The sequence below is a fragment of the Bos indicus genome, chromosome 5 (assembly GCF_029378745.1).
Source record: "Bos indicus isolate NIAB-ARS_2022 breed Sahiwal x Tharparkar chromosome 5, NIAB-ARS_B.indTharparkar_mat_pri_1.0, whole genome shotgun sequence".
Classification (NCBI taxonomy): domain Eukaryota; kingdom Metazoa; phylum Chordata; class Mammalia; order Artiodactyla; family Bovidae; genus Bos; species Bos indicus.
Window position 1 is genome coordinate 82560777 of NC_091764.1, and position 24410 is coordinate 82585186.

The following is a 24410-nucleotide window of genomic DNA, read 5'->3' on the forward strand; positions in this document are numbered from 1 at the left end:
GGGTTTCACGCATTGCGGGCTGATATTTTACTGTCTGAGCCACCAGGAAAGTGGGGAGATAAGTTGCTATTTAACTTTGCAGAGTCGTTAGCATTCAAGTAAATGTGATAAAAACTTAAAATAATAATATATTAGAATTAAGTGGGAAAAACATTTTCTAAAATGAAATTCAATGGTGACAAAAGCAGATTAATTTATATAGGGGAAAAAAACAACCCCAAAGTGCAAAACAGACTTGATGTTGGACTACAGTGAAGATTCTCCTGCAAAAATTCTAGACCAGGGCTGTCCAATAGAAATAAATGCAAACCACGCATGTCATTTTAAGTTTTCCAGTAGCCACACAAAAGATAAAAAGAAATGGGTGGAATTATTTTTAACAATACAGTTTTTGTAACCCCTATATGTCCAAATGTTATCATTTCAGCACGTAATCAACATAAAAATTATTGAGCTATTTATTTATACTCTTTTTTTGAGGAGGGGGGACACTAAGCCTTCAAAATTTGGTAAGGCATTTTCCTTTTCACAGCATATCTCGGTTCAGACTAGCTACACTCAAGTGCCCAGCAGCCACATGTGGCCAGTTACCTAAAGACTACGGGCTGGAACTCACTTCTGCCTGTAGTCTTTCCTCTAAAACTCAATCCAGGACTAATCCCATATGGCTTAGTTAGAAGTTTCCTGTTTAGCTCCTAATCTCGGAGGCTCTACATCTTGACCCAGATGTTTATTTCCATCATTATCTGTAATTCTCGAACACATCTCAATATCTGACCTCCTTTGCCCTCTAACCTTTTCCTTTCAGCCTGTGTTCAACAAAACCCCTGCCACCGCATCTGTGGACGTTCCTGTCACCTTCTCATCCTGAAAGCAGGCTGTCTGCAGAGAGTCCTGTCTCCCTGGAGAGTGAGTGGTCAGGAATGACCTGCTTTCCCCCGTCTTTTCTACATTAGAAAACGACACCATCAAGCATCCCATTCCAAGGTACAACTCTGGGAATTATCCTTGATTCTTCCCTCTTTTCTCACTATCCTTGCCCCTCGTCTCCCTCCCAATATAGAGTACGGCTCAGAAAATCCTGCTGGCTCTTCCATGAGATCATACACTTCACCTGTGACTTTTCTTCCACTTTACTGTTGTAACCCTGTACTGTTGTACAGGGCGTCCCAGGTGGTGCTAGGGGTAAAACCTGCCTGCCAATGCAGCAGACATAAGAGACTCAGGTTCCATCCCTGGATGGGGAAGATCCCTTGGAGGGAATGCAACCCACTCCCGTATTCTTGCCTGGAGAATCCCATGGACAGAGGAACCTGGTGGGCCACAGTCCATAGGGTTACAGAGTCGGACACAACTGAAGCAACTGAGCATGCATGCTCTGTTGTGTAAGCCACAATCACATCCTGGCTGCCACTGCTACAGTCTCTCAAGTGTTCTCCCTGCTCCAACTCTTGTTTGTCCTGCCTGCAAGCCATCTTTGTCAAGCATCCAACAGACATATCAATTCTCATTTAAGCAAAATAGCGTCTTCCCACTGCATCTGGAGTAGGACCCACACACCATTTCTCGACCATCAAAGCTCTGTGTGATCTGCTCCCTGCCTCCCTCTCCCACCACTCTTCCCTTCCCTGAATTCTAGCCACAGTGGCTTCTTTCCGTCTCTAAACAGACCAAGATTCTTTTTGTTGCAGAGCCTCTGGATCTTCGTTCTACCTGATCATAGGTCTCACTCTTTCTCGTCAATATTCTCTTTGCAGAGAACCTTCCCTCATCTAATTCCTTCTCCTAAAGCCAGGTCATCTGCATCACTTTATCCTTTGGTAAAATTCGTCTTCATAGTACTCAGCAGACATGACTATTTCAAACAGCTGTCTGCTCATTTTCCCTACAACTGTCAGTGAACAAGATTCAGGTTTCACCTGTTAATCACTGTATTCCCAGAACCTAGAATAGTATTTGACACATCATAGGCACCTAATAAATACTTGTTGAATGAATGGAACAGAAATAAAGTGTAATAATGCAATGAAAATTCAATTGGGCCATATTTAAATGAAAAATCAGGATCGTACTGTTATGATAACAAAGTTAGTTTAGGTGGGACTAACAGTGCAGTTCCGGAGAAGGCGATGGCACCCACTCCAGGACTCTTGCCTGGAAAATCCCATGGACGGAGGAGCCTGGTAGGCTGCAGTCCATGGGGTCGCGAAGAGTCGGACACGACTAAGCGACTTCACTTTCACTTTTTACTTTCATGCATTGGAGAAGGAAATGGCAACCTACTCCAGTATTCTTGCCTGGAGAATCCCAGGGACGGGGGAGCCTGGTGGGCTGCTGTCTATGGGGTCGCACAGAGTCAGACACAACTGAAGCGACTTAGCAGCAGCAGCAGCAACAGTGCAGTTCAGCTTTAGGTCCAGGGAGGTACCATTTCCCTCTGCACCCTCACACTGTTGAGTCTTTCACTAGCATATATATTCACTCAGGGTTCTAACAATGTCCACTCAGGTGGATGCCTAAAATAATAGAACAACAACAACAATCGATGTCTTCAGATTCATGGTCACTCCAAAATTCCACCAAGTCACAAGAAAGAAGGAGAGAGCTCAGGAGTACAAAATTGGAGAGGTTACAGATTTTGAGAGTTAGAGTGTTAGTCGTTCAGTCGTCTCTGACTCTGTAACCCATGGATTGTAGCCCGCCAGGCTCCTCTGTCCATGGAATTCTCCAGGGAGTGGGTAGCCATTCCCTTCTCCAGGGGATCTTTTTAACTCAAGTATCAAACCTAGGTCTCCTGCATTGCAGGCACATCTTTTACCATCCAAGCCACAAGAGGGGCCCTTTACAGATTTTTAAATACGTGTAATAAAATCAGGGACTGAGGGTGCTGAGTACTGTCCTTTATTTTTACTGAAGTCAGAGAAGAAGGTATTTTGCCATGAAATGAAGGTTCGTGTCCTCCCTGAAAATTCCTATGGTGATGCACTAAACCCCCTGTGACTGGATTTGGAGACAGGGTCCTCTAAGGAAGTAGGTTTAGTGACATCATAAGAAGAGACTCCAGGGAGTCACTCTCTGCCCTCTGCACACACCAAGGAAAGGTTATGTAGGCACTTGGTGAGAAGGTTGCTGTGTGCAAGCCAGGAACAGAGGTCTCACCAGCAGTGAAACCCTGCCTTGTTCCTGGACTTCCAGCCTCCAGAGCTATGAGAAAAGAAATTTCTGCTCTTTAAGTCACCCAGTCTGTGGTATTTTGTTATGACAGCCTGAACACATAAGCTAGATTATGAATTTGGAAGAAATTTTAACCAGAGAGAAACAATGAAACAGGCTACCAAAAAATCTATAATCAATTAAATAGTAAGATGTGTAGGTTTCTCTTTCTTAAAAATCCCAGTTTTAACACTTACTCTAACACCTCGCCAGTGGATGTTCCTTTGGTTACATGTGCTAAAGAACTCTTACCTGCTCTTTTTCAAGCATATCAGCTTTTCTCAATATCTTCATTGCATAGATATGGCCTGTATCTTTCTTCTGGACCAGCCGCACCTTGAATGTAAAAATTCATAGCACAAATTTCAGTCACTGTGATTTATTTAGGGGTGAAAGGTAGGCTCCTTTAAAGAAAGTAGTGCTGTAATTTGCTGTTGCTCATTATTTTAGAAATTCTATTAAAATTAAGCTACTTTATTACACATTTTAACACATTACACTACTTACGTATGAAGCTACTTTCTTAAGATACATATTTTCAATAGCAGCGACTTTAAAAAAGAAGCACACCTCTCCGAACGCTCCTCTTCCTATAACTTTCAGAGACTCAAAGTCATCCAGGCCAAGTCTGGTCCGCTTGAGCCGTAAGAACTCTGTCTCCTTGCGAGCATGCTGTGATCGGCGTAACTTTTTCTATTAAAAAAGAACATTTTAGGAAGATGATTTTTAAAATCAGATTGTTTCAAAGGAAGCCTATAGTGTTAAAAGATGTGATATATTAAAATGAAGGTAACATATCTTAAATATTATATACTGGTGCTACAATTTATTTACCAAAGTTGAACATTCATTGAGCATGTAAAAAACAAAATAACTTTTAAAATCATTTAAAAATTTTTAACAATTGGTGAATCTTTATTCTTGAGACAGACTCTGTTAAATATTTCATCTTAACAAGTCCACATATTCTTTTATCTATATACTAACTTAATTCAAAAATAAAAATTAAGCTTTAGGAAATGCTAATAGCATTCTTTATTTTTCTTTTGGCCACATCATGCAGCATGTGGGATCTTAATTCCACAAACCAGGAATCAAACCTGTGCCCCCTGCATTGGAAAGCAGATTCTTAACTGCTGGACCACTGGGGAAGTCCCATAATTTCTGATATTCATTTTTTACTGTTAACAAATCTACTATGGAATTGTGTCAACTCCCTAATTTCCAAGGCTGCTCCCTCACAGCAGCTGAGACTTCCGACACTGAAATAACAGAGCAGCAGTATTTCCATACAGGCTTATTTATGGTAGGATTTATTCTTGGGCAGATTTTTTAAATAAAGTGCTTGAGACTTGGCATATAACTTCTTAAAAATATGAAATTGCAACAACAAAAAAATAATTATACAACTAATCCTTTAAAATATCCAAGTCAAGAATTTCACAATTCATTATACAAAGATTACAAGAAATACTATTAAAGAAAAATTGTGAACTACCTGAAGCTTACAGTTGGAATGGGCATTTATTTCATTGTTCTAAACCTTGCTTTTCCTTCCCCTCATGAAACAAAATTCTGCTTTTTGACATAGAATTATGTCAAATTAGCTCAATCTGGTAGAGGTCACATAAGACTCTTGAGAGTCCCTTGGACAGCAAGGAGATCAAACTAGTCAATCCTAAAGGAAATCAACCCTGAATGTTCATTGGAAGGACAGATGCTGAAGCTGAAGCTCCAATACTCTGGCCACCTGATGTGAAGAGCTGACTCACTGGAAAAGACACTGATGCTGGGGAAGACTGAGGGCAGGAGAAGAAGCAGGCAGCAGTGGATGAGATGGTTGGATGGCATCACCGACTGGGACATGAACCTGAGCCAACTCCAGGAGATAGTGAAGGACAGGGAAGGTCTGGCGTGCTGCAGTCAATGGGGTTGCAAAGAGTTGGACACAACTTAGCAACGGAACAATAACATAGTGGAGGTCACACAGAATGGGTAACAAACAAAATCAGTGAAAAGATCAAGCCCCAGTTCATCTTCAACTGGACCCTATCAAGCATGCAGAGGTTCAGGTCTGAAAGAAACAAGTCGAAATGACTGAAATGGTTCAGAAGCACTGTTCCTAAATGTAGTTCAAGATATAACCACTGAATAGCCCCTTCCTACCCCTGTGTGCAACTGTTTCCAAATTGGTAAAGTGAATTATTAATTAGAAATATGCAAGTATGCATTATCAACACAATGGAATTCTGATACTTCTAACAAAGTCTACAAAAATAAAATCATGAAATTATGTCTTCAATCTAAACACCTTTAAACAGCTAAATGAAGTCACACCAGTGGTGAAAATAGTGAAGAACTTCTTTGTTTAAAAATGCCTTTTGCATCAATAATGTTGAAAAATGAATTATTAGTAAAACAAAAGGATAGTTCAGAAGTAGCTTGTTATAAACTCTGACTCTAACTTAAAAAGGCCACACGGTGGCATTATAACACCAGTTTTCAAAGAAGCAAAGACCCTTTTAAAAATTACACAAATGGTTAATACAACAATTCTGAAAGGCAGGCTGAATTTCTGGCTTTATGGATTTAACAATGTACAGTTGGATGCAGACTCCAACTTGTCTAATCTGAATGGAAAAGACCTCATCACAGTTTCATAAATTATGCTCAAAGTCGACAGACAAGAGAGGCAGTCAAAGAAAGTAATGCTTATTACTATTTGACAGGTTGTGTAGTGTAGTAAGTAAACAATATTTATGTAGTCAGGAGACAGCTATTAAATGGTGAAAGGGAGATCACAGTGTATGGAATATACAAACCTATGAAGAAGGGAAATCACCTATGACACTGTCATAGTACTTTAAAAACAAAAAAACCTATCCATAGTATCAAAGTCCACATTGTAGTCCAAAGAGAGTTGAAACAAGTTCACATTTCTTAAAAAACTGATGAAAAAAGCATGTTGATATATCTGCTCACAACTTGTGTAAATCAAGTCATCTTGGAAAGCAAATAAAGTTATAATCATATTTTTGGTAATCATATTCTTTCCTCTTGAAGATGACGACAGAAATCTACGGGCAGGCTTAACATTTCAAGGCTCTCTTGCAGCTTAAACTTGTGCAGTTTGGTTTTCCCTTACAGTAAATAATATTCTATGTTAGGCAGGATTTAAAAGGAGATGGAACTAGAAATACACCATTTTCTTTTTTTTTCTCCATTCCTCTTCAAATGAGTGTTCCTCAAATGCTCATTTTGCAGGGTGCTCAATTTTTGTAGAAGACAGTGTACACAGAAGTTTTAAGATATGGAATACATCAGGTAACAACTTCATCTCTTATAAATGTTTCTCATGGCTACATTTCACAAGTTAGTTTCTATTACAGAATGCATTAAGGATAAATTTATTTTTATAAAACAATTTTACTTTGAAAAGATCCACCCCACATAAAGACAGTTCCAGCACACTGTACATTCTTTCAGAGACCATGTCTATTTGTGACAGTCTAGGGCTTAGCATGGGGCCCAACAAGAAGCATTTGTGAATTCTAATATCTTTACTGAAATTTTTGGATGTTTTTATACATGGTTATTTTAGGCCACTGAGAACTTTTAGAGCCTCACATTTTCTGTGAGTTAAAGAGAATTAAAGAGAACAGTTCTAGATGTACTTAGTACCTCCTGGTGTGGATGAGAGGCTATACTCAACTCTTACATGCATGTGATTTGGCCCCTAAGTTGTTTTTAAATCATTCTAACTTGCCAATATTTTGAAAAGGCAAATGATGTCATACAAGTCCAGATTTCCAGCTTCTCTTGAAAAGCAGAACTTGGCTTCACTGGGCCAACAGGATAGCCCTGAAACCAGGCCACCTCCATCCACCCCAGTGCCAATCATGGGAAACCGGTATAATCATGCTGGTGGTCTTGTTTTCTTTCAGCAAAGTGAAAAGTGGTATTCTTTATTAAAAGATAAACTGTGAGGAGAAAATCTTTAGAACAAGACAAAAAAATCTATTTCCTCGTGGAAATGAAAAAAAAAAATTAAGTATGTAAAATATTTTAGATCAAAAGATGAAATGTCCCTAGGAAACCAATGTGGCCAGCTTCTCTTGTTTATGACACTTGCTTGGCCTTTGGACATCTGCTTTCATATAGTTCATTTTTAAAGTGCAATATGCTGCACATATTCATTACTTTGAATGTACCTCTTAACAATCATGTAAATTCTACCTATTTCCTTAGGATTCAAATCAACTGTTAATTCTTCCGTGAAACCTTTTCTGATCCCCTGAACTAGGAAAAAATCCCTCCATATTTTCAAAGTTTGCCACATTCTATCATGTATACCTATTTGTACACGTACACACATATAATCTCTCCTTCTAATCTATGAACTCTTTAGGGAGAGATCCACTGTCCATTTGTTCATTTACCAAATATTTATCCCAGCCCTCTGCCAGCCCGGATCACGTAATGCTGAATAGATGTCATGGAGTTTCTACTCTGGGAAGATGGTTTTAAGGCTGTCCCAGGGACAAGAACAGTGTACTGTCCCAGTGGACGTGTTGCCTAGAAAGAGACAGAAAGCATCTTGAAGAGTAGTGGAACTCAAGCAGGCAGAAGGCAGAGTTCCAAGCAGCATAGATGCACAGAAGAAAGTCTACAGGCAGGAGCAAGGAAATGAAAATAATTCTATCCCATTGAGCAGCCTGGCGGTGGGGTGACAAGAGATAAGGTGAGAGAAAGGGAAGCAAAAGCCAAATTATAAAGGGACTTGTATATCCACTCACGTTACGAGTTGGCCTTATCCTGAGAGAACATGGGAGCCAGTGAAGGGTATTAACAAAAGAGTGACTTGGTCAGATCTGGGTTTTGACAGGTAACCCTGGTTGCAGTGCATAGGAAAACTGGGGGTGGGAACATAGCTGAGAACACAAGACAGACTAGCTGGGGGCAGTGAGTCTTCAGGTGAAATACACAGCCATTTACACGACTGGGTTCCAGGCACCAGACTAGTGAACCAGGAGGTTTTAAGAAACATGCAGGAAAATTTAAAAGAAGATTTGGCAATTAACTGATTCTTCTGGGAGCCCTCTTTTCTTATTCCTCACACCTAGAATACTGTAGATACTATTCACTGAATATATGTTCTTAGAATTAAAAAAAAGCTTCCCCCTTTCAAAGATTTCCATCATAGCAACACAGTAAGAAGAACCACGTTCAAATATTAAACCCACACTATCTAAATTATAAGATCATGTGTGCATTCTAAGTCACTTCAGTCATGTCCAACTCTTTGTGACCCCATGGACTGTAACCCATCAGGTTCCTCTATCCGTGGGATTCTCCAGGCAAGAATACTGGAGTGGGTTCCCATTCCCTTCTCCAGGGGATCTTCCTGATCCAGGTATCGAGCCCGTGTTCTCTTATGTCTCCTGCATTGGCAGGAGGAATCTTTACCACTAGCGCTAATACTTGAAAAAGCCACTGGGGTAGCTTTTGTACAGTTATTATAGTTTCCCCCTTTTTATTGAGAGGTAATTGACATATAATATTGTGTAAGTTTAAGGTATACAATGTGGTAATTTTTCTCCCCACCCTTTGGCCATGCCATGTGATCCACAGGATCTTAGTTCCTCAAAGAGGAATCAAACCCAGATACCCAGCAGTGGAAGCATGGGGTCCATCACCAAGGCATCTCCTACAATGTGATGACTTGATACAAGTGAATATATATTGTGAAATGTGGACCACAATAAAGTTAGTTAACACATCCATCACATCACATAACTAAATGCTATTTTTTTTTTGTAGTGAGAGCATTTCAGATTTAGTGACTTTCAGGTATATAACAGAGGCATTAGTCATAGTAATTACAGCTTACATTACCTCTTCATCTGCTAATCCTTCTTCTTCCATAGCCACTTCTAATTTCTTCTGCCTTTTTAGAAGAAAAAATAATTTAAATTTAAATGTGTTCCTAAGTATTTCCATTTAAGAAATGTACATTTATTTTTTCAAATTTACACTTCAGTTTGCTCTGCTAAAAAACAAATCTTTCAAGTTGAATCAAAATAATCACTAAAAAGAGTGATTATGTGTGTGTGTATATATATATTTATTTTTCAAAATATGAGCCCAGTCCAGATTTAGCTGTCTTATACTAGCCAAATGAATAATTTACTTCTAAAGCTGCCTAAATGAATTGTTAGCAAAGGTGACTCATGTTCTAACATGGAAAACTCTGTTATCTAATGTTCAAACCTCCAAAATCATTAACATTTATCAGTGTTTATCCTAGATGTATAAAAAGGTAACTATAGTGACTAAAAGTAAAACTTTTTAAGGTAGATATCTCTAGGCTTCCCTGTGCTTGAACTTTGGTTTTAACGCTTATCAGCTAAAGCTTGTCTACGTCCTTCACTTTACCTCTAAACTTGATCTTCCTAATTAATCAAGGAAAGATGTTCAGTGCAATTAAGTATATTTGATTCTACTATAATTCTTGGGAAATTGGAAAGTGATATATATATACATTAAGAAAATAACCCATTAACTACTAGAATATTTGCATTGCTAGGTATAGCCAAGTTCAGTTCTTCAATATTTTAAAATGTACCCTTGAAGTTACTTAAGCTACAGAGGGAGTGGGGGGTGGGGTGAGGGGATGTGTGGTGTTGGTCAGTATGCATGAAATAACTGGTAACCAGACAGACAGCTGTAGTATCTACTTTGCAACTCATTTCCAAGTGACTATTAGTATTTCATTTCTACTGTATTGCTTTTTTTTTTGTCCTAATGATAAACCTGGGAGAGCTTTTCCAAATTAGTTTTGCAGCATACTAGAAAAAGACTAACGTTCAAAGATTTATCCATAAGGGTTGAGGATTGAAACCATGATGTTTATGAAAATATGCCCAAAGGGAAGCTCTTTCCTAAACCACTGTTAAGATCCTCTTTATTTCTTATGGAAAATTCATAACAAAACTATCTAAAGCCTGTTCATAACTCAGCTGTTTATAAGAATATTCTCCACTTACTTCCTCAATTCTAGTAATAAGCACCTACCTTGGTGCTAATCACACTGATTTTTATATTTTGTTTACACATGATTGCCCAAGGCCAACCCTTTGAATGGACTAAGTTCCTGATACTGGACTCTGTGTCTGCCATCATGCCCCTCTAGACACCAGAGCTGCTTGGTGAATGATCTGAGTTTTCTTCTCTGCAAGAAGAATCCAGAGAGTCAGAAGACCATTATCACAGGGGGGACTATCAATATACAAACAACTTTATTCTTCTGTCAAATCCCTATGCTCGTCTTCTAAAGCCAACACCTCAGTAACTTATCCTTCCTTCTGGGGAGAGATGCAAAAACTTTCATCTGTTTCCATACCTAAATGAGAAGACCCACAGGCTTCTCTTGTCCCTTCTTAAAACATAGTTTCCTCCTGAAATGATCTTAAGCTTTGTATTGATTGGTACTTTATTTGGCTTATGCATTTATCCAATTAATTAAGCCTAAGAAATCCATCACATGTTCCTTAAAGTACAAGCTTTTAGGAAACATGAGCTATTTAATTTGACTTCTATGGCACTTACCATGATTTTTTTAAAAAACTAATTTTTATATCTATTTTCTTTTGTTTGGGAACAGAAGGCAAAACTGAGTTACTTTAAGGTTTCAGCAATAAAAGGCAATAATGAACCTTTAAAATTCTCATGAATTTAAAGCCAGCATTGACTTCTTTCTCTCACATTCCTTATCTGGGTAGCTGCCATGTTTTTCCATCTTTCTCACTGAGAAAGATGGTAACTTAAGTGGCCACTGAAAAAATACAGGACTTTCCTTCCTTGCTTCTCTTTTACTTCATTCAGTCTTCCTTGATGATCTGATCACTTTCAGACTTTCAATATATTTACAATTACAGTAATTTCTTATATGTTTTATTTCTAACTTATGGTGTGATTTCTACTTGTGGTTACTTTTAGGTATTTCAGTTTTTCTTTTTCCCTTGCTTTCTTCTGAACTTATTTTTCCCCTAGCTCTTTTTTTCCTTCTATTAATTTGAAAATTACAAACTAATTTTATTCTTTTAGTGGCCACCCTAGAAATTATAACAAGCATTCTTAATTTGTCAAAGCTTGAAATTAATTAATCTTTACTCCTCTCTATGTTGTATCCCTATCCTTAGGACACACTGATCTCTAAGAACAATTTAATTCCACTTCCCTCCTGATAGTCTACTGTAGAAAAATACTTTAGTTCTATTCTTTAAAATATCTAAGATAGTATCATTATTGTCAAAGTTTTCTTATACAGTCCATTTTGGCTGAGATTTATCTACATATTTAGGTTTAGATCCTCTGAGTGTGCTCACTTGCGTTCTGCCTAAGTTGAATCTTTTGGAATGTCTACTGATGGTGAACTCAGTTTAATTCACCTCTGTTCCATTCTCTTTCCTCTTTTCCTCTAGGAATTTTGATCAAAGACGCATTTACTCTCCTCACTAGTCTCTACCTTTCTTAGCTTTCTATTTCCTTCCTCTAAGCTGACTTCTGAACAGTCACTTGAGTTTCACTTTCCAGTTCTGTACTCTCCCCAGCCACGTCTAATCTGTAGTTAGACCCACCCAAAATTACATCCAAAACCAGATTCTTCCCCTTGAGTTCTATTTCACTAAGTTATACCACTCTCTGTTTGCCCAGGTGTGAAATTTCAGAGCCAGCACTGACTTCTTTCTCTCAGATTCCTTATATGGGTAGCTGCCATGTTTCTCCCATCTTTCTCACTGAGATCTTCCCTACTATTGCTGGCATAATCCTAAAGCTAGCCTACTTTCCACTGGCTGGGACTACATCCTTTCCTGTTTCTAATTTCTCCTCCCACAATCCATTCTGTACAACACAACTAAAGTGGTCTTCCAGAGAAGCACCTGTGATCATTTAGATCTTCTGTTCAAAATTTTTCAAGGCTCTTTACTACCATGAGAATAGCTTTGATCTGAAGTGTCCACGACTCGCAGGAAATGGTAAAAATTTAGTTGGAGTTAAATTGGACAATGCCTGACCTGCTAAGGTGCTTTCTTCTGTCTCCAGTATCCTCCCTCCAGCTGGTTAACCTCTCCCTTCTCCCTTTCATGCATATTTAATAGTACTCTTCCTTAGGGACTCTGTTCAAATGCCATCAACCTTGATGAAGCCTTCCCAGCTGCCTTTGTCAAAAACAACCTCTCCTTTCTTCACCCTTCTCAAAGGGCATACTTTTCACCCTTTCATATAATATTCATGTGCATTATCTTCCTTACTCTAAGTTTTCTGAAGGCAAAATAACGTCATTTTTAAAAAAATTCTCTCATTCCCACTGATATACACACAACACTACAAATATTTCTGGATTAAAAGCAGTCATTCATGAATTAGCTCTCTAAAAGAAAGTTTTTTTACAAAAGAAAGTATAAAGATATACCATAATCTCAATGTCAGAAACATTGTTTAAAACATCAACTAACATGAGATATAAATATATTGGTGCCAGGACAAGACACTATTCTGTGAAGGTAAAACAAGTAACCAAGTATACTGTCATTATGAGAAACTTAAAATCAGCATTCAAGGATCCACAATATTTATATTATTAACGGACAACATGTTTACATCCCACTTGCAACATAATAGCTTCTTTAACTACACAGAAAATGTTGACCAGCCTTTACTATACCTGGTTTCTCTCTCTTCATGCTGTAAAATTAGGTTGCTGTAAAAATTCTCCAATGTGAGCTTGGCGACGGTCACTCTTTCACGGGTATGGTTGCTCATAGGAAAGGTGGTTGTAGACCCTGCCGTCATTGCCATAGTAACAGAAACTAGAATGACACAGAGACACAAATTATTTCATAGGAAAAGGAAACTTTCTATCTCTTTTAACAAACTCTAGAAATGGCCTGATTTCTACTAGGCAACAACACTGTACCCTAACAGTTAAGACACTGGAGTCTCTCACATTATAAGTAACATAATATAATAATGAAACACAGTATTTAGTAAATATAGTAAAGAAAGAGAAAGATACACCATCTCCAAAGCAACAGAAATAATTCTGTGCTGGCTGATGTAAATCACACTCAAGAAGCACCAGTAGCAGTCCACACACAATACGAACACAGTCACATACATATTCACCAGTCACTCAAAACAAGAAAGGTTCAATCAATTTTGTGGTTGTCTTACTGATTACTAAATAAAATTCACAAGATTTTGCTAATACTTATGACCCAATAAACATACATCTCCAAAAGAGTTAATGAAGTTTAGTTAAACAGCAAGAAGTAGTTTCTGCCATATAAATTGTATGAATCAAGTAGTGTTATATCAAATACGCACACGAACATCTGTCAGAGCAATTCTTATGGGTATTATGTTTTAGGGAAAACTACTTTTAGAAGCAAACCCCTTTGGCCACGTGGCACAGCATGTGGGATCTTAATCCCCTGACTTGTGCCCTCTGCAGTGGAAATGCAGGCTTAACCAAGGATGCCCCAGAAACAAGCCCCTCTGAATGGAGTCCATGGATACCCTATTTCATCCTGAATCCTAAGTCATTCCAAATAGTGCTAGGACAAAGTCTAGTACACTACTCTAGACTGATAGGTCCATTTCATTTTCAGATGAAACTCAAATGCCTGTAGGAACCAGGCAGAAAGCAAAAACATATGAATCAAGTCAGGTGACAACAGGGAAGTTCTGTGGTCTTTCCTGGACAATGTTTGTTTACTTAAAGTCATGCAGGTGCCAACTTTTAAAAACCATTGAGCCAGCCAAGCAAAGTACTGGTTTAAAGAAGATAATGTGAGGACTTCTCCGGAGTTCCAGTGGTTAAGACTCCATGCTTCCACTGCAAGGGGGACAGATTTGGTCCCTGGTTGGGGAACTAAGATCCCACATGCTGTGTGGCGTGGCCAAAAAACAAACAAACAACAACAACAACAAAACCAAGAAGGAAAAGATAAGGTAGACAATTAGACAAGATAAGGAATGTTAAGACTGAACTCTGGTGGGCACTGACCCTAGAGACTTGCTCACCATAGTCTACATCTAGACCCCACTGCCCCCCAAAAAATACCCAAAACAAAAAACCTAGAATGGCTCCATACATTAAAGAAGCTTTTGCTAATCTAGATGGGAGATCATTACAGACCATACTAGAGAAGATCCAGATTGCCAGGGTAACTATCCAACGTTGCATTAATAGCTAAAAGTATTCTTCCAAATCTGCCACCTACTCCCAACACCAACCTCTGGTTAACTAACTACAGCAAGACACAGAGCCCTAGATACAGACCTGAACTGAACTACACTCCAGGAATCTCATTCTTCATGCGAGACAAGTCATACATAGGTTGAAAGTAAACAATTTAATTATGGCAAACTCCCAGTTCTGCTGTTGTCTTAGTGAGTTTATACCTCAATCTACTGCTTGAACCTCATTATGTCTAAAATTGCACTTATTATCTTAACATCATAAACTTGTTTCTCTGCTAGCTACTCTGAATCTTTTTATAACAAGAAGCTGACCACATTACTTGTTTAAAATTGTCCATGGCATGTACAGCAAGTCAAATGAGCTCAGCAAGATAAATAAGGACAACTCATACACAGACTGCTGATATCTATCAGAAACTTTATGAGAGTTTATTCATTAATTTCCCCCTTTTTGCCTGAGGCTTTAAGACCATGGCACTCCCAAGCATGATTGCATTTCTTCCTCACAACAGCCCAGTAAAGAAAGGAACTGAAACTTGGAAAAGTCAGCTGGTGAGCTTCGGAGTCCCACCCCGCCTATCTCCAATCTGCCTTTCTGGCCTTATCTGCTGCCCTTCCTCACCACTCACTTGGCCTTTTCATGCCTCCAAGCCCTGGCATGACCTATTCCTGAACCAGTTCTGTCCTATGCTCTATCTGCAGGGCTACTGCTGATCCTTCACAGCCCAATGTGACAGAAGCCTTACTATGGTGACTTCTCTAAGGTTCCCTGCCAGGAGAGACATCAATTTGCCAGAAGAGACCAAATGGCATTATTTCAAGTGTGCTTTCTGCCACATGTAACAAATACCCCAGGTATAAGCGCTGATCACATCATGTGCCTATCCCACTAAACTTGGAGCACTTCTGGGCAAGAACTTGCCCTGAATCGTTCTTGAGTGTTCACCTTGATAGCACTATATTGGACTCAGAGTAGGTATTACTCAATGAAATGAGTCCACTTATCAAATAGGGGATGGAGTGAAAGGAGAGTTTAAAAAATTAGCAAAATTTGCCTATAAAGGGTGGCAACTGTAGAAAAAGAAACTTACTGAACCTTGGAGTCAGATATCTGGAGATCTAATCCAGGTTCTGCTGCTAAATGATTACATGAAAGTGAAAAAGTGAAAGTGAAGTTGCTCAGTCGTGTACGTCTCTTTGTGACCCCATGGACTGTAGCCTATCAGGCTGCTCTGTCCATGGGATTTTTCAGGCAAGTTTACTGGAGTGGGTTGCCATTTCCTTCTCCAGGGGATCTTCCCAAACCAGGGATTGAACCCAGGTCTCCTGCATTGCAGGCAGATGCTTTACCATCTGAGCCACCAGGGTCCTATTCAAATCACCACAATGCTCTGAACTCAGGTCACTTTCCCGTCAGACCCAGGAATTACAGTACTTGTGTACTGTAGCTAGCTACAGGCCTAGTCTAAGGCCATCTGAGATAACACAACGTAGAAATTATACAAATGTAAGACATTATTTTAGGCATTTAGTTTAATTTTTTATGTGCTTTAATAATAGTGAATATTATTTTTGAAACAATAATAAAATGAGCTCAGGAATTATCCTGGCCAAGTGATTTTTGAGCACTAGGCTTGGAATGGTTTCCCAGGTGGCTCAGTGATAAAGAATCCACCTTCCATGGAGGAGAAATAGATTTGACCCCTGGGTAGGAGAGATCCTCTGGAGGAGGAAATGGCAACCCACTCCAGTATTCTTGCCTGGAAAATTCTATGGACAGACCAGTCTGGCAGGCTGCAGCCCACAGGGTTGAAAAGAGTCGGACACGACTGAACATGATGACAAAGCTTGGAATGCTACCTAAGGCAATGCTGTCACATTATCTTTGGAAATCTCAGAAAACTGGGTTCATGGTCTATGTTTCAGGATCGGATGCAGAAAGGTCAAAGAAAGGAAAGGAAGGGATGGGATAGTACAGAGCAAACATCCCCAGTCATGTTTGCTAATTGGCACTTGGGGATTTGGTGAGGAAGGCGGGAGCTGGAAGACTGGCTGGAAGTGGAAGAAGTCAAATAAATTTAGGAAGTCTAGTAGTTTCTTACTGTATGACTTCCCATTACATTGCATCGTTAATGAAGTAATACGTATCCTAAATCCTCATAAAGGCGGATAGGTTGACATTTGCAGCAGTATTGAGGGAACCCCCTTTAGGCATATAAATTTTAAGTTTATAGACAGTTATTTTCAAACACTGGTTTAAAAAAGTGCCTATTACTTTTTTTAATATTTGGCGGGGGGTGGGGGGGACTTAGAAACTCCAACAAAGAGCAATATCTAGAAATTTTAAGAGTACTTTCTGATTTGTCCAGAATATCTGTAGCTGACAAGAGAATTTTCAAATTGGTTTGCCAATCAGCAGGAGGAAAAAAGGTCAAGACTCAGTTATAGTTATCCAAGGTTTATAGTTTCCTTTCAAAAAATGAATGGTGAAAAAAACTAATAAATAAAACCTTTTATAATGCCCCTTGAAAAAGCACAAAGAAATAACACATCAGTAATGCTCCCAGGTGGCTAGGAGGTAAAGAATTTGCCTGTCGATGCAGGAGATACAGCATATGCGGGTTTGATCCCTGGGTTGGGAAGATTCCCTGGAGAAGGAAATGGCAACCCACTCCAGTGTTCTTGCCTGGGATATCCCATGGATGGAGGAGGCTGGTGGAGCTACAGTCCATGGGGGTCACAAAGAGGTGGACACGACTTAGTGACTAAACAACACAAATGCTTTTAGAAGTCAGAAAGAAGGATGTATGATGAACTCAGGGTGTGGCAGCTGACAGGCTGCCAAAGGGCCTCACAAAACAGGCTGCTCTGCTCTGCCTGCCAAGGAGCAGGGTCTGGCCTTCAGCTGCCAGTGTTCCAGGGCAATTAGATTATGGAAGATACTTAATCCTCACAAAGTTCAAAAGAGACTGATAAACAAGACATAATGGCAATTTACGGATTTACACAGTAAGAAACAGAGGAACAAGAAACAGATAACTTGCACGTTTTGGCAAATGCACTCTGTTTTTGTAGGCAAGTTAGATGTAAAGACTTAAGAAAGTTGATGAGCACGGCATCAAAACAGAGAATTGTTTATTCAATTCAACTGTTTAATGGCACAAGGAGAAAGTGGAATCTTAAAAAAAAAAAAAAAGATTGACCACTATCTTGCCCAGGACACCTCTGCCCATTCAAAGTGGCAGGAGGAGATGGCCAATATTAAGCCCTATTGCTGACAGGGCTTTCCCAGATGATGCAAAACTAGGGGGCTAGGAGTGGCCAGAAATATTACTGAGCAAAATTTGGGGGGGAAATTTCTGTGAAACATAAAGAAGTTGGGGTACTAAAAACAACTCCAAACCACAGAAAGCGTTTGCATTAGCAGGGCAGAAAAAATGTGAGACAGTTTGAGATAAAGATTTACGAACCTGAAGTCTTTATGAAAGAGGGGTAAACATAAAAAGAAGAGAAGGATTCTTCCATAGAAAGATGAAATGAACTTATAACTCTAAGATCCAGAAGGGATATAGAGTGATGAAAAGAGACTTCCAAACACTATATAATTTAACCATGATCACCATGGTTTTTCCATTCACATTATACATACATGGAAGTGTATGCCTTGTTTAAAAACCTAATCAGAGCAAAACCTATGTCTGTTCATCTCTGTAACAAAATTACAGCACCTGGCAAAGTGCTGAGCACACAGTCTGCATTCTATAAATGATGGTGAGTAACTGAACTCAAAATTAATGGATTTTAAATTATATATGTCTCATATCTAACAATTTCCTTTGGATTAAAAACTACAGTATCATTTGGTGTTATATTAACCTTCAGAGAGACAAATACTACTTGAGAGAGTCAACTACAGAAAAACCCAAAACTCCCTCCCTTAATCTGGATTAAATAATCTCCTTTAGAGATTGGCTTAAAAAACAAAATAAAACAAAAATTATTACTCTCTAACCAGAAACAAATAGGCTTTATAATATTAAAATTAAGCAAAACTAAGAACAGAAGGGACCAAATTATTACAAAGAATGATCTGGATAACTGGCACTTGTTATACTGCAAATGTATTCCTCTAATGGATTTCACACTGTTCTTTGTCTTTTATTTACTAAAGCCCTTTCTTCAGCCAGAAAAAGAACAGGATATAACTTGCAAGTCTAGAATTCCTGCACTGATAAAAACAACAGTAGGTGTCCTTGAATTTCCTGTTCACGTGTTTTGTCCAGACTCTCCTATTCATTAATGGAGAAGCTACCAATCGCAGTTCAGCATTCTTTCGTTTATCAAGCCTGGGGAAAGGAGATAACAAATCTGGCACTGGGGCCATCTATAAATAGATGTAGTGTCTCCAAGCATTTACCATCATACTTCTGAAATAGAAAAACAGAGCTGCTTTACCTGACCAGTACGATTTACCCAATGACTTCACCTTAACTTTCACCAAGTACATTTCAGAGGGCAGAACATCATTAATGCCTTGGAGAATAAACATTTTCCTAGATTCATTATTAGGTGCAACCTAGAATCCCAACAGGTCCTCAGGCTGGACACTGCCCTCTGGGTCCCCAACAGAGCAGCCACAGCTTCTTTCCTCTCTGAGGTACCATCTGAAGAACAAGATATTCACTGTCAGGTGAGAGCTCAAGTGCCAATACTAACTTTTATAGTCGTATTATCTCCAACCAACATTTACTGCAGATACACACAATGTGCCAGCACTGCCAAAGCACTGAGAATACGAAGACTGAGAAAACACAGTCCCTGCTCTTAAGGAGTTCCCAGTCCTAGGGTGACACAAGGGAAAAGCAAGGCGAAGTACAGACTGAGGTTTAAGAGAGGAGATGCCTCCATTGACTCTTGTTGGTGATGATCAAAGAGTCCACAAGTCAGAAGGCCAGGGCAGAAGGGGAAGAGGCTAAAAGGGCTTGAAATCAACTGACACGCTCAAGTGTAGAGAATGGCTTGAGTACATCTGGTGAAATAGCCAAAGATGAAGGTGCAAAGTCAGTCAGGAATCATAAAATGCTTTTCTGGCCATGTTAAAAAATTATCCTGAGTATAAATGGGAGTTGTCTAAGGCCTTTCAGTAAGTGAAGAGCAATAAAGAACAGTTATTGAGCACTTACCCAAGTACCAAGAACTCTTCCAAAAATGCTACATGTTTTAATGCTTTTGATCCTGCTAACCTCCCCTACAATTCTATCTGATTGGGACTTCAGATAGATTATGCTAGCATAGGGAGGATGCAAGAAGGCTGAGTAGACTAGACTGGAGGAGTGTAAATCAGCCTGGAGGACTCAATAATAAAAGGTCAGGGGTAACAAAACTGAGGGCCTGCAACCATATTTTGTGTGACTTGTACTATGGTTCAGAAATGAGAAGATTTCACATATAAATCCAGATTTCTGGCTCCTCTCGAAAAATCCAATCTGTCAAGTTCGAGCCTATAATCCTGCCTGCAAATGGACGGCGAGGACAGAAGCAGTGGGTCCCTGAAAACCCCACTTCCTGCCAGAGTTCACCAACTTCCTTCCTCAGGCCCAGGCTCCTTCACTCCTTGTACCACCTACCTCCCTGCTTCCAGTAAGCATCTGAGATTACAATCCTTGGTTTAGGGCAGAATAATAAGGGCCGAATTTAATACATAGCAGAAGAGATTAAAAGAAGGGCTCAGATACTCAGCTGAAAATAATGAAATCTGTAATTCAATTTCAGATTTGGATGACTGGGTAAATCTTGATATCATTAATAAGAACAGGAAGTACATAAGAAATGCTAACTTGGTGGGGAAAGAAAATAAGTTCAAGGCTGATCCTGAGTTATTTCACCAGACACAGGATCCATGGCTCTAAAATGGATAGACACCAGGCCCGCCTTATAGAATTGATGTGAAGCTCCAAGGATGGCAAAGCCCAGTGATGAAGGTCCACATTGCTAGGTCTGAATTTTGGCCCAGACACTTACTAGGTACATCGCTTCCAGCAAATTACTTAAACTTTCTGTGCTTCAATTTACTGTTGACTAAAAGATTATGGTGGCCAACTTATATATATAGTACATGCTTATCATGTTAATGTAGGACTTACAAGAATCACAAAAGTTAATATTTGTAAAGGACTTAGAACAGTGCCTAGCAAAGAGAAACGTCATGTAAGTGTTTGATACCTCCATAGTAAATGAGAAAATCTTTTAAATACATGTGGCTCATATTAAATATACAAAAATGATCAATTTTCTTCCCTTCTTTACCCAATCCTCCTGCTCATTCCTCCTGTCTTGAGCAACTGTCCTGGTAAGTTAATTTGTAAATTTATTGTCTAGTGGATATTCTCTATGTCTTCTAGTCTTAAAACCTACTTGATTTGAAAGTTTAGAGTGCTTTTAGTGGTGAGAGAAAGGTATCAAAAAGTACTTTCTAAACAGAAAGACTTGAAGGAAAAAAAAAATTTTTTTTGGTGGAAGTCTTACTAGACGTTAGTGATGATCTGGGAATGTGACTATGACAGGAGAAAGTGTTTCAGAGAACTACTCATTCCTCTCACAGGATGGAGTTGTTCCCATGGGCCAACAGACATTCACTCCACTTAAAATCTATTTACTCTGCTTAGTGTGGAGAGCTTTTGCTTTTAATTAGTAAATGTGACGCTCTCCATGTGTGGAGAGAGAACTGGCTCTGTTTACTAGTCTGGAAGATCGAATCTGTACACAGTCGTCCTTGCTTTCTGAGTGTCATAAGCCCGGTGGTAATGGCGCAGTGGTGCTAAAGTCAACATTATCATTTTTATTTTTAAAACTGTTTATAAAAAGGCACCTTTTCCTGGTGACCAAAATACAGTTCAAAGGTTGAGCTCCCCAAAGCTTATTTGGCTATAGTAATACTGTTAACAGCAGACTACTTAAGAATGTTCATCCAAATTCCCTCTGTACATAGTTTTTTTTTTCTTTTAACTTGAAATGAGAAGGAAGTGTTTTTTGAAGCAAATGTAATTGAAGAAGCTAAATTAAATAATTAAACTAAAGTTAAATTTGCCAAAGTAGTGGTAATTTTATCTAAAACCTGGCCTGTTTACAGATCTTAATGTTTAGGTAATGTAGTAACCCATTTTTCTCAAAAGTATTCAGAAAGAAGTCAACCATTCTTAAACATAGTTACATAATTCAATTCTCCTATTGCTATAGCTCTGTCTGTAATGCATCAGATCTTGCCTGCAAACAACAGATGCTTACCTGAATCCACCAAGTCACAGTTAACTTAAAAAAATTAACTACCTCATCTGAAATGCCAGACAACTTCAAATACTGATAATTTAGCATCACAATGGAGAAGGAAACAAGCTTAGAGAGTAGCTGCTAAGTCGATTCAGTCATGTCCGACTCTGTGCGACCCATAGACAGCAGCCCACCAGGCTTCCCTGGGATTCTCCAGGCAAGAACACTGGAGTGGGTTGCCATTTCCTTCTCCAATGCATGAAAGTGAAAAGTGAAAGTGAAGTCGCTCAGTCGTGTCGGACTCTAGCAACCCCATGGACTGCAGCCTACCAGGCTCGTCTGTCCATGGGATTTTCTAGGTCGCCCTAAAATTTTTTTAAAATCAAGTTCTATTAATTGGAAACCATAAGAACGTTCCCTAAGCCTGTTTGTTTTGTAAATAGACTGTTTTGTAAATAAGTTTATTTATATCATTTTTTTAAAAAAAGATTCCACATATAAGCAATTTCATATGGGATTTGTCTTTCTCTGGCTGACTTCACTTACAGACTTCTAGTTTCAAGATGAATAAGTCCTGGGGATATAATGCACAGCATGGAGACTAAGTTAACAATATTATACTGCTATTTGAAAGTTGAAAGTATCTGAAAGTACTGTATATTTGAAAGCTGCTAAGAGTAGATTTTAAAAGTTCTCACTAGACACACAAAAAATTTTAACTATATGAGGTGATGGATGTTAACTATTATGATAATCACTTCAGAATTTAATACATATATCAAATCATTACACTGTACATCTTAAAGTTACACAAGAGAAGTTCTTGGATAGTGAGAGAGAGAGTGAGGCATGACAGTGATCTGGAGATTTGGGGCTCCCAGGTTTAAGCTGTGGCTCTGAATTGAGACATGGACGAGTAAGATGAACAAAGACAAGGAATGCATTCAAAGAACTCGCCCTCCTTTGGCCTTGTCAGTCATGCTTCTGTCTACTTCTAATATCCAACAACATGAGTTTTCTAAGTTTTTTGCTTCTGTTATAAAGAGTATGGGTCAGTGAAAAGAAGACAAATTATTTTCTAAATAAAGAGTTCAACTTAAAGTTTAAAATTTACTCCTTAAAGGGTTAATTTTAAAGATAGACATTTAGAAATGGAAAAAGAATCCTGTTTACAAAAGTAGCAAAGAGGAGGAGGAGAACAACATTCATAAAATGCCTAGAATAACCTTGATTCAAAAAAAAAACTGTTGGCTTTTTGATGAAAAATCTCATCATAGACTGTTGGAAGGGAAGGGAAGAATTAGTCAATTAATGTGTTGGGACAATTGGCTATCTATTTGTGGGAAAAAAAACAGTCAGATGTTCATTTCATTCCAAAGGCCAAAATACATTTCAAATGGTACAAAAGGGTGAACATAAAGCTAAAGGGAAAAAAAGTAGAGGAAGGAAAAAGAAAGGGAAGGGGAAGAAAAAGATGAGGAGGAACAGGGAATAAAAGGAAAAGGAAAAATTAAACTTCAAAAAAATTACAAGAAAATTAGATGACTAACTGATCAGTTAAAGGAAAAGGACTGTCATAGTAGGAAATCATCACAAGGAAAATAGTCCTAGGTACAATTACCGAAAAATTTTGAATATACGTATATGTATCAAACAAGATTAAAAGATAGTACTTTTAAGGGAAACTGCAAAATAGCAGTATATATTAAACTTTTATGTTAAAAATACCTTATACCTACGTCAAAATAATTTCTTAAAATATATACAAAGTTCATAACACAAGTTTTATAACATTAAAGGTGTAAAGAGATAATAAAAGCCCTATTAATAAATGGATAATACTGACTGACAAATACATAAGTAAAAGTAGCTAACAAACATGAAAAACATTCAATGTTAGCAATAAATCAAAGACATGGAAACTTTAAAACTTTAAAATAATGCAATATATTCCCTATGTAAAAGTAGCCACAACCTGGGGGAAAACCTTGTTTGGGTCCAGTCTATAATCAAGTATCTTTCTACACATCATCTGTATCCATGTGGATGCTTTAATAGCTATATTGAGGTATAATGGATATGTAGGATTGTGTAACTTAAGGTTCATGCATGTTGTCACAAATTTCCTTTTTTTTTCCTGGGTGAAAACCATTCTAGTAGGCTGTGTGTGCGTGTACACCATTTTCTTTACCATTCATCAATCAGTGGACATTTGGACTGTTTCCATGTCTCGGCTACTGTAACATGAGGGTGCAGCAATCTCTTTGATAGTAACTGCATTTCCTTTGTATATTGCTGGACCATATGGTATTTGTATTTTTAATTTTTTGAGGAACCTCTATATGTTTTCCATAGTAGCTGTACCAATTTACATTCCCACCAATAATTTACAGGAGTTCCCATTTGTTCACAATCTCAATAACACTTGTTCTCTCTTGCCTTTTTGATAATATCCTTTCCAACCAGTATAGAGTGATATCTCATTGCTGTTTTGATTTGCATTTCCCTGATCACTCACCTAGAGCCAGACAACCTGGAATGTGAAGTCAAGCGGGCCTTAGAAAGCATCATTACAAACAAAGCTAGTGGAGGTGATGGAATTCCAGTTGAGCTATTTCAAATCCTGAAAGATGATGCTGTGAAAGTGCTGCACTCAATATGCC

The 24410-nt window shown here is 38.5% G+C and overlaps 1 protein-coding gene across 4 annotated transcripts in view; it reads right to left on the reverse strand.

The window, feature by feature from the left end:
• STK38L (serine/threonine kinase 38 like) overlaps nt 1-24410 on the reverse strand; it is an 81710-nt gene that overhangs the window by 13737 nt on the left and 43563 nt on the right. For all 4 annotated transcript variants that reach the window (XM_070789920.1, XM_070789923.1, XM_070789924.1 and 1 more), the window contains 4 exons: nt 12941-13085; nt 9109-9160; nt 3784-3906; nt 3466-3549 (listed from right to left, as the gene is read on the reverse strand). In XM_070789920.1, coding sequence (XP_070646021.1) covers nt 3466-3549; nt 3784-3906; nt 9109-9160; nt 12941-13085 — 404 coding nt within the window. The remainder of the gene's footprint in view (nt 1-3465; nt 3550-3783; nt 3907-9108; nt 9161-12940; nt 13086-24410) is intronic.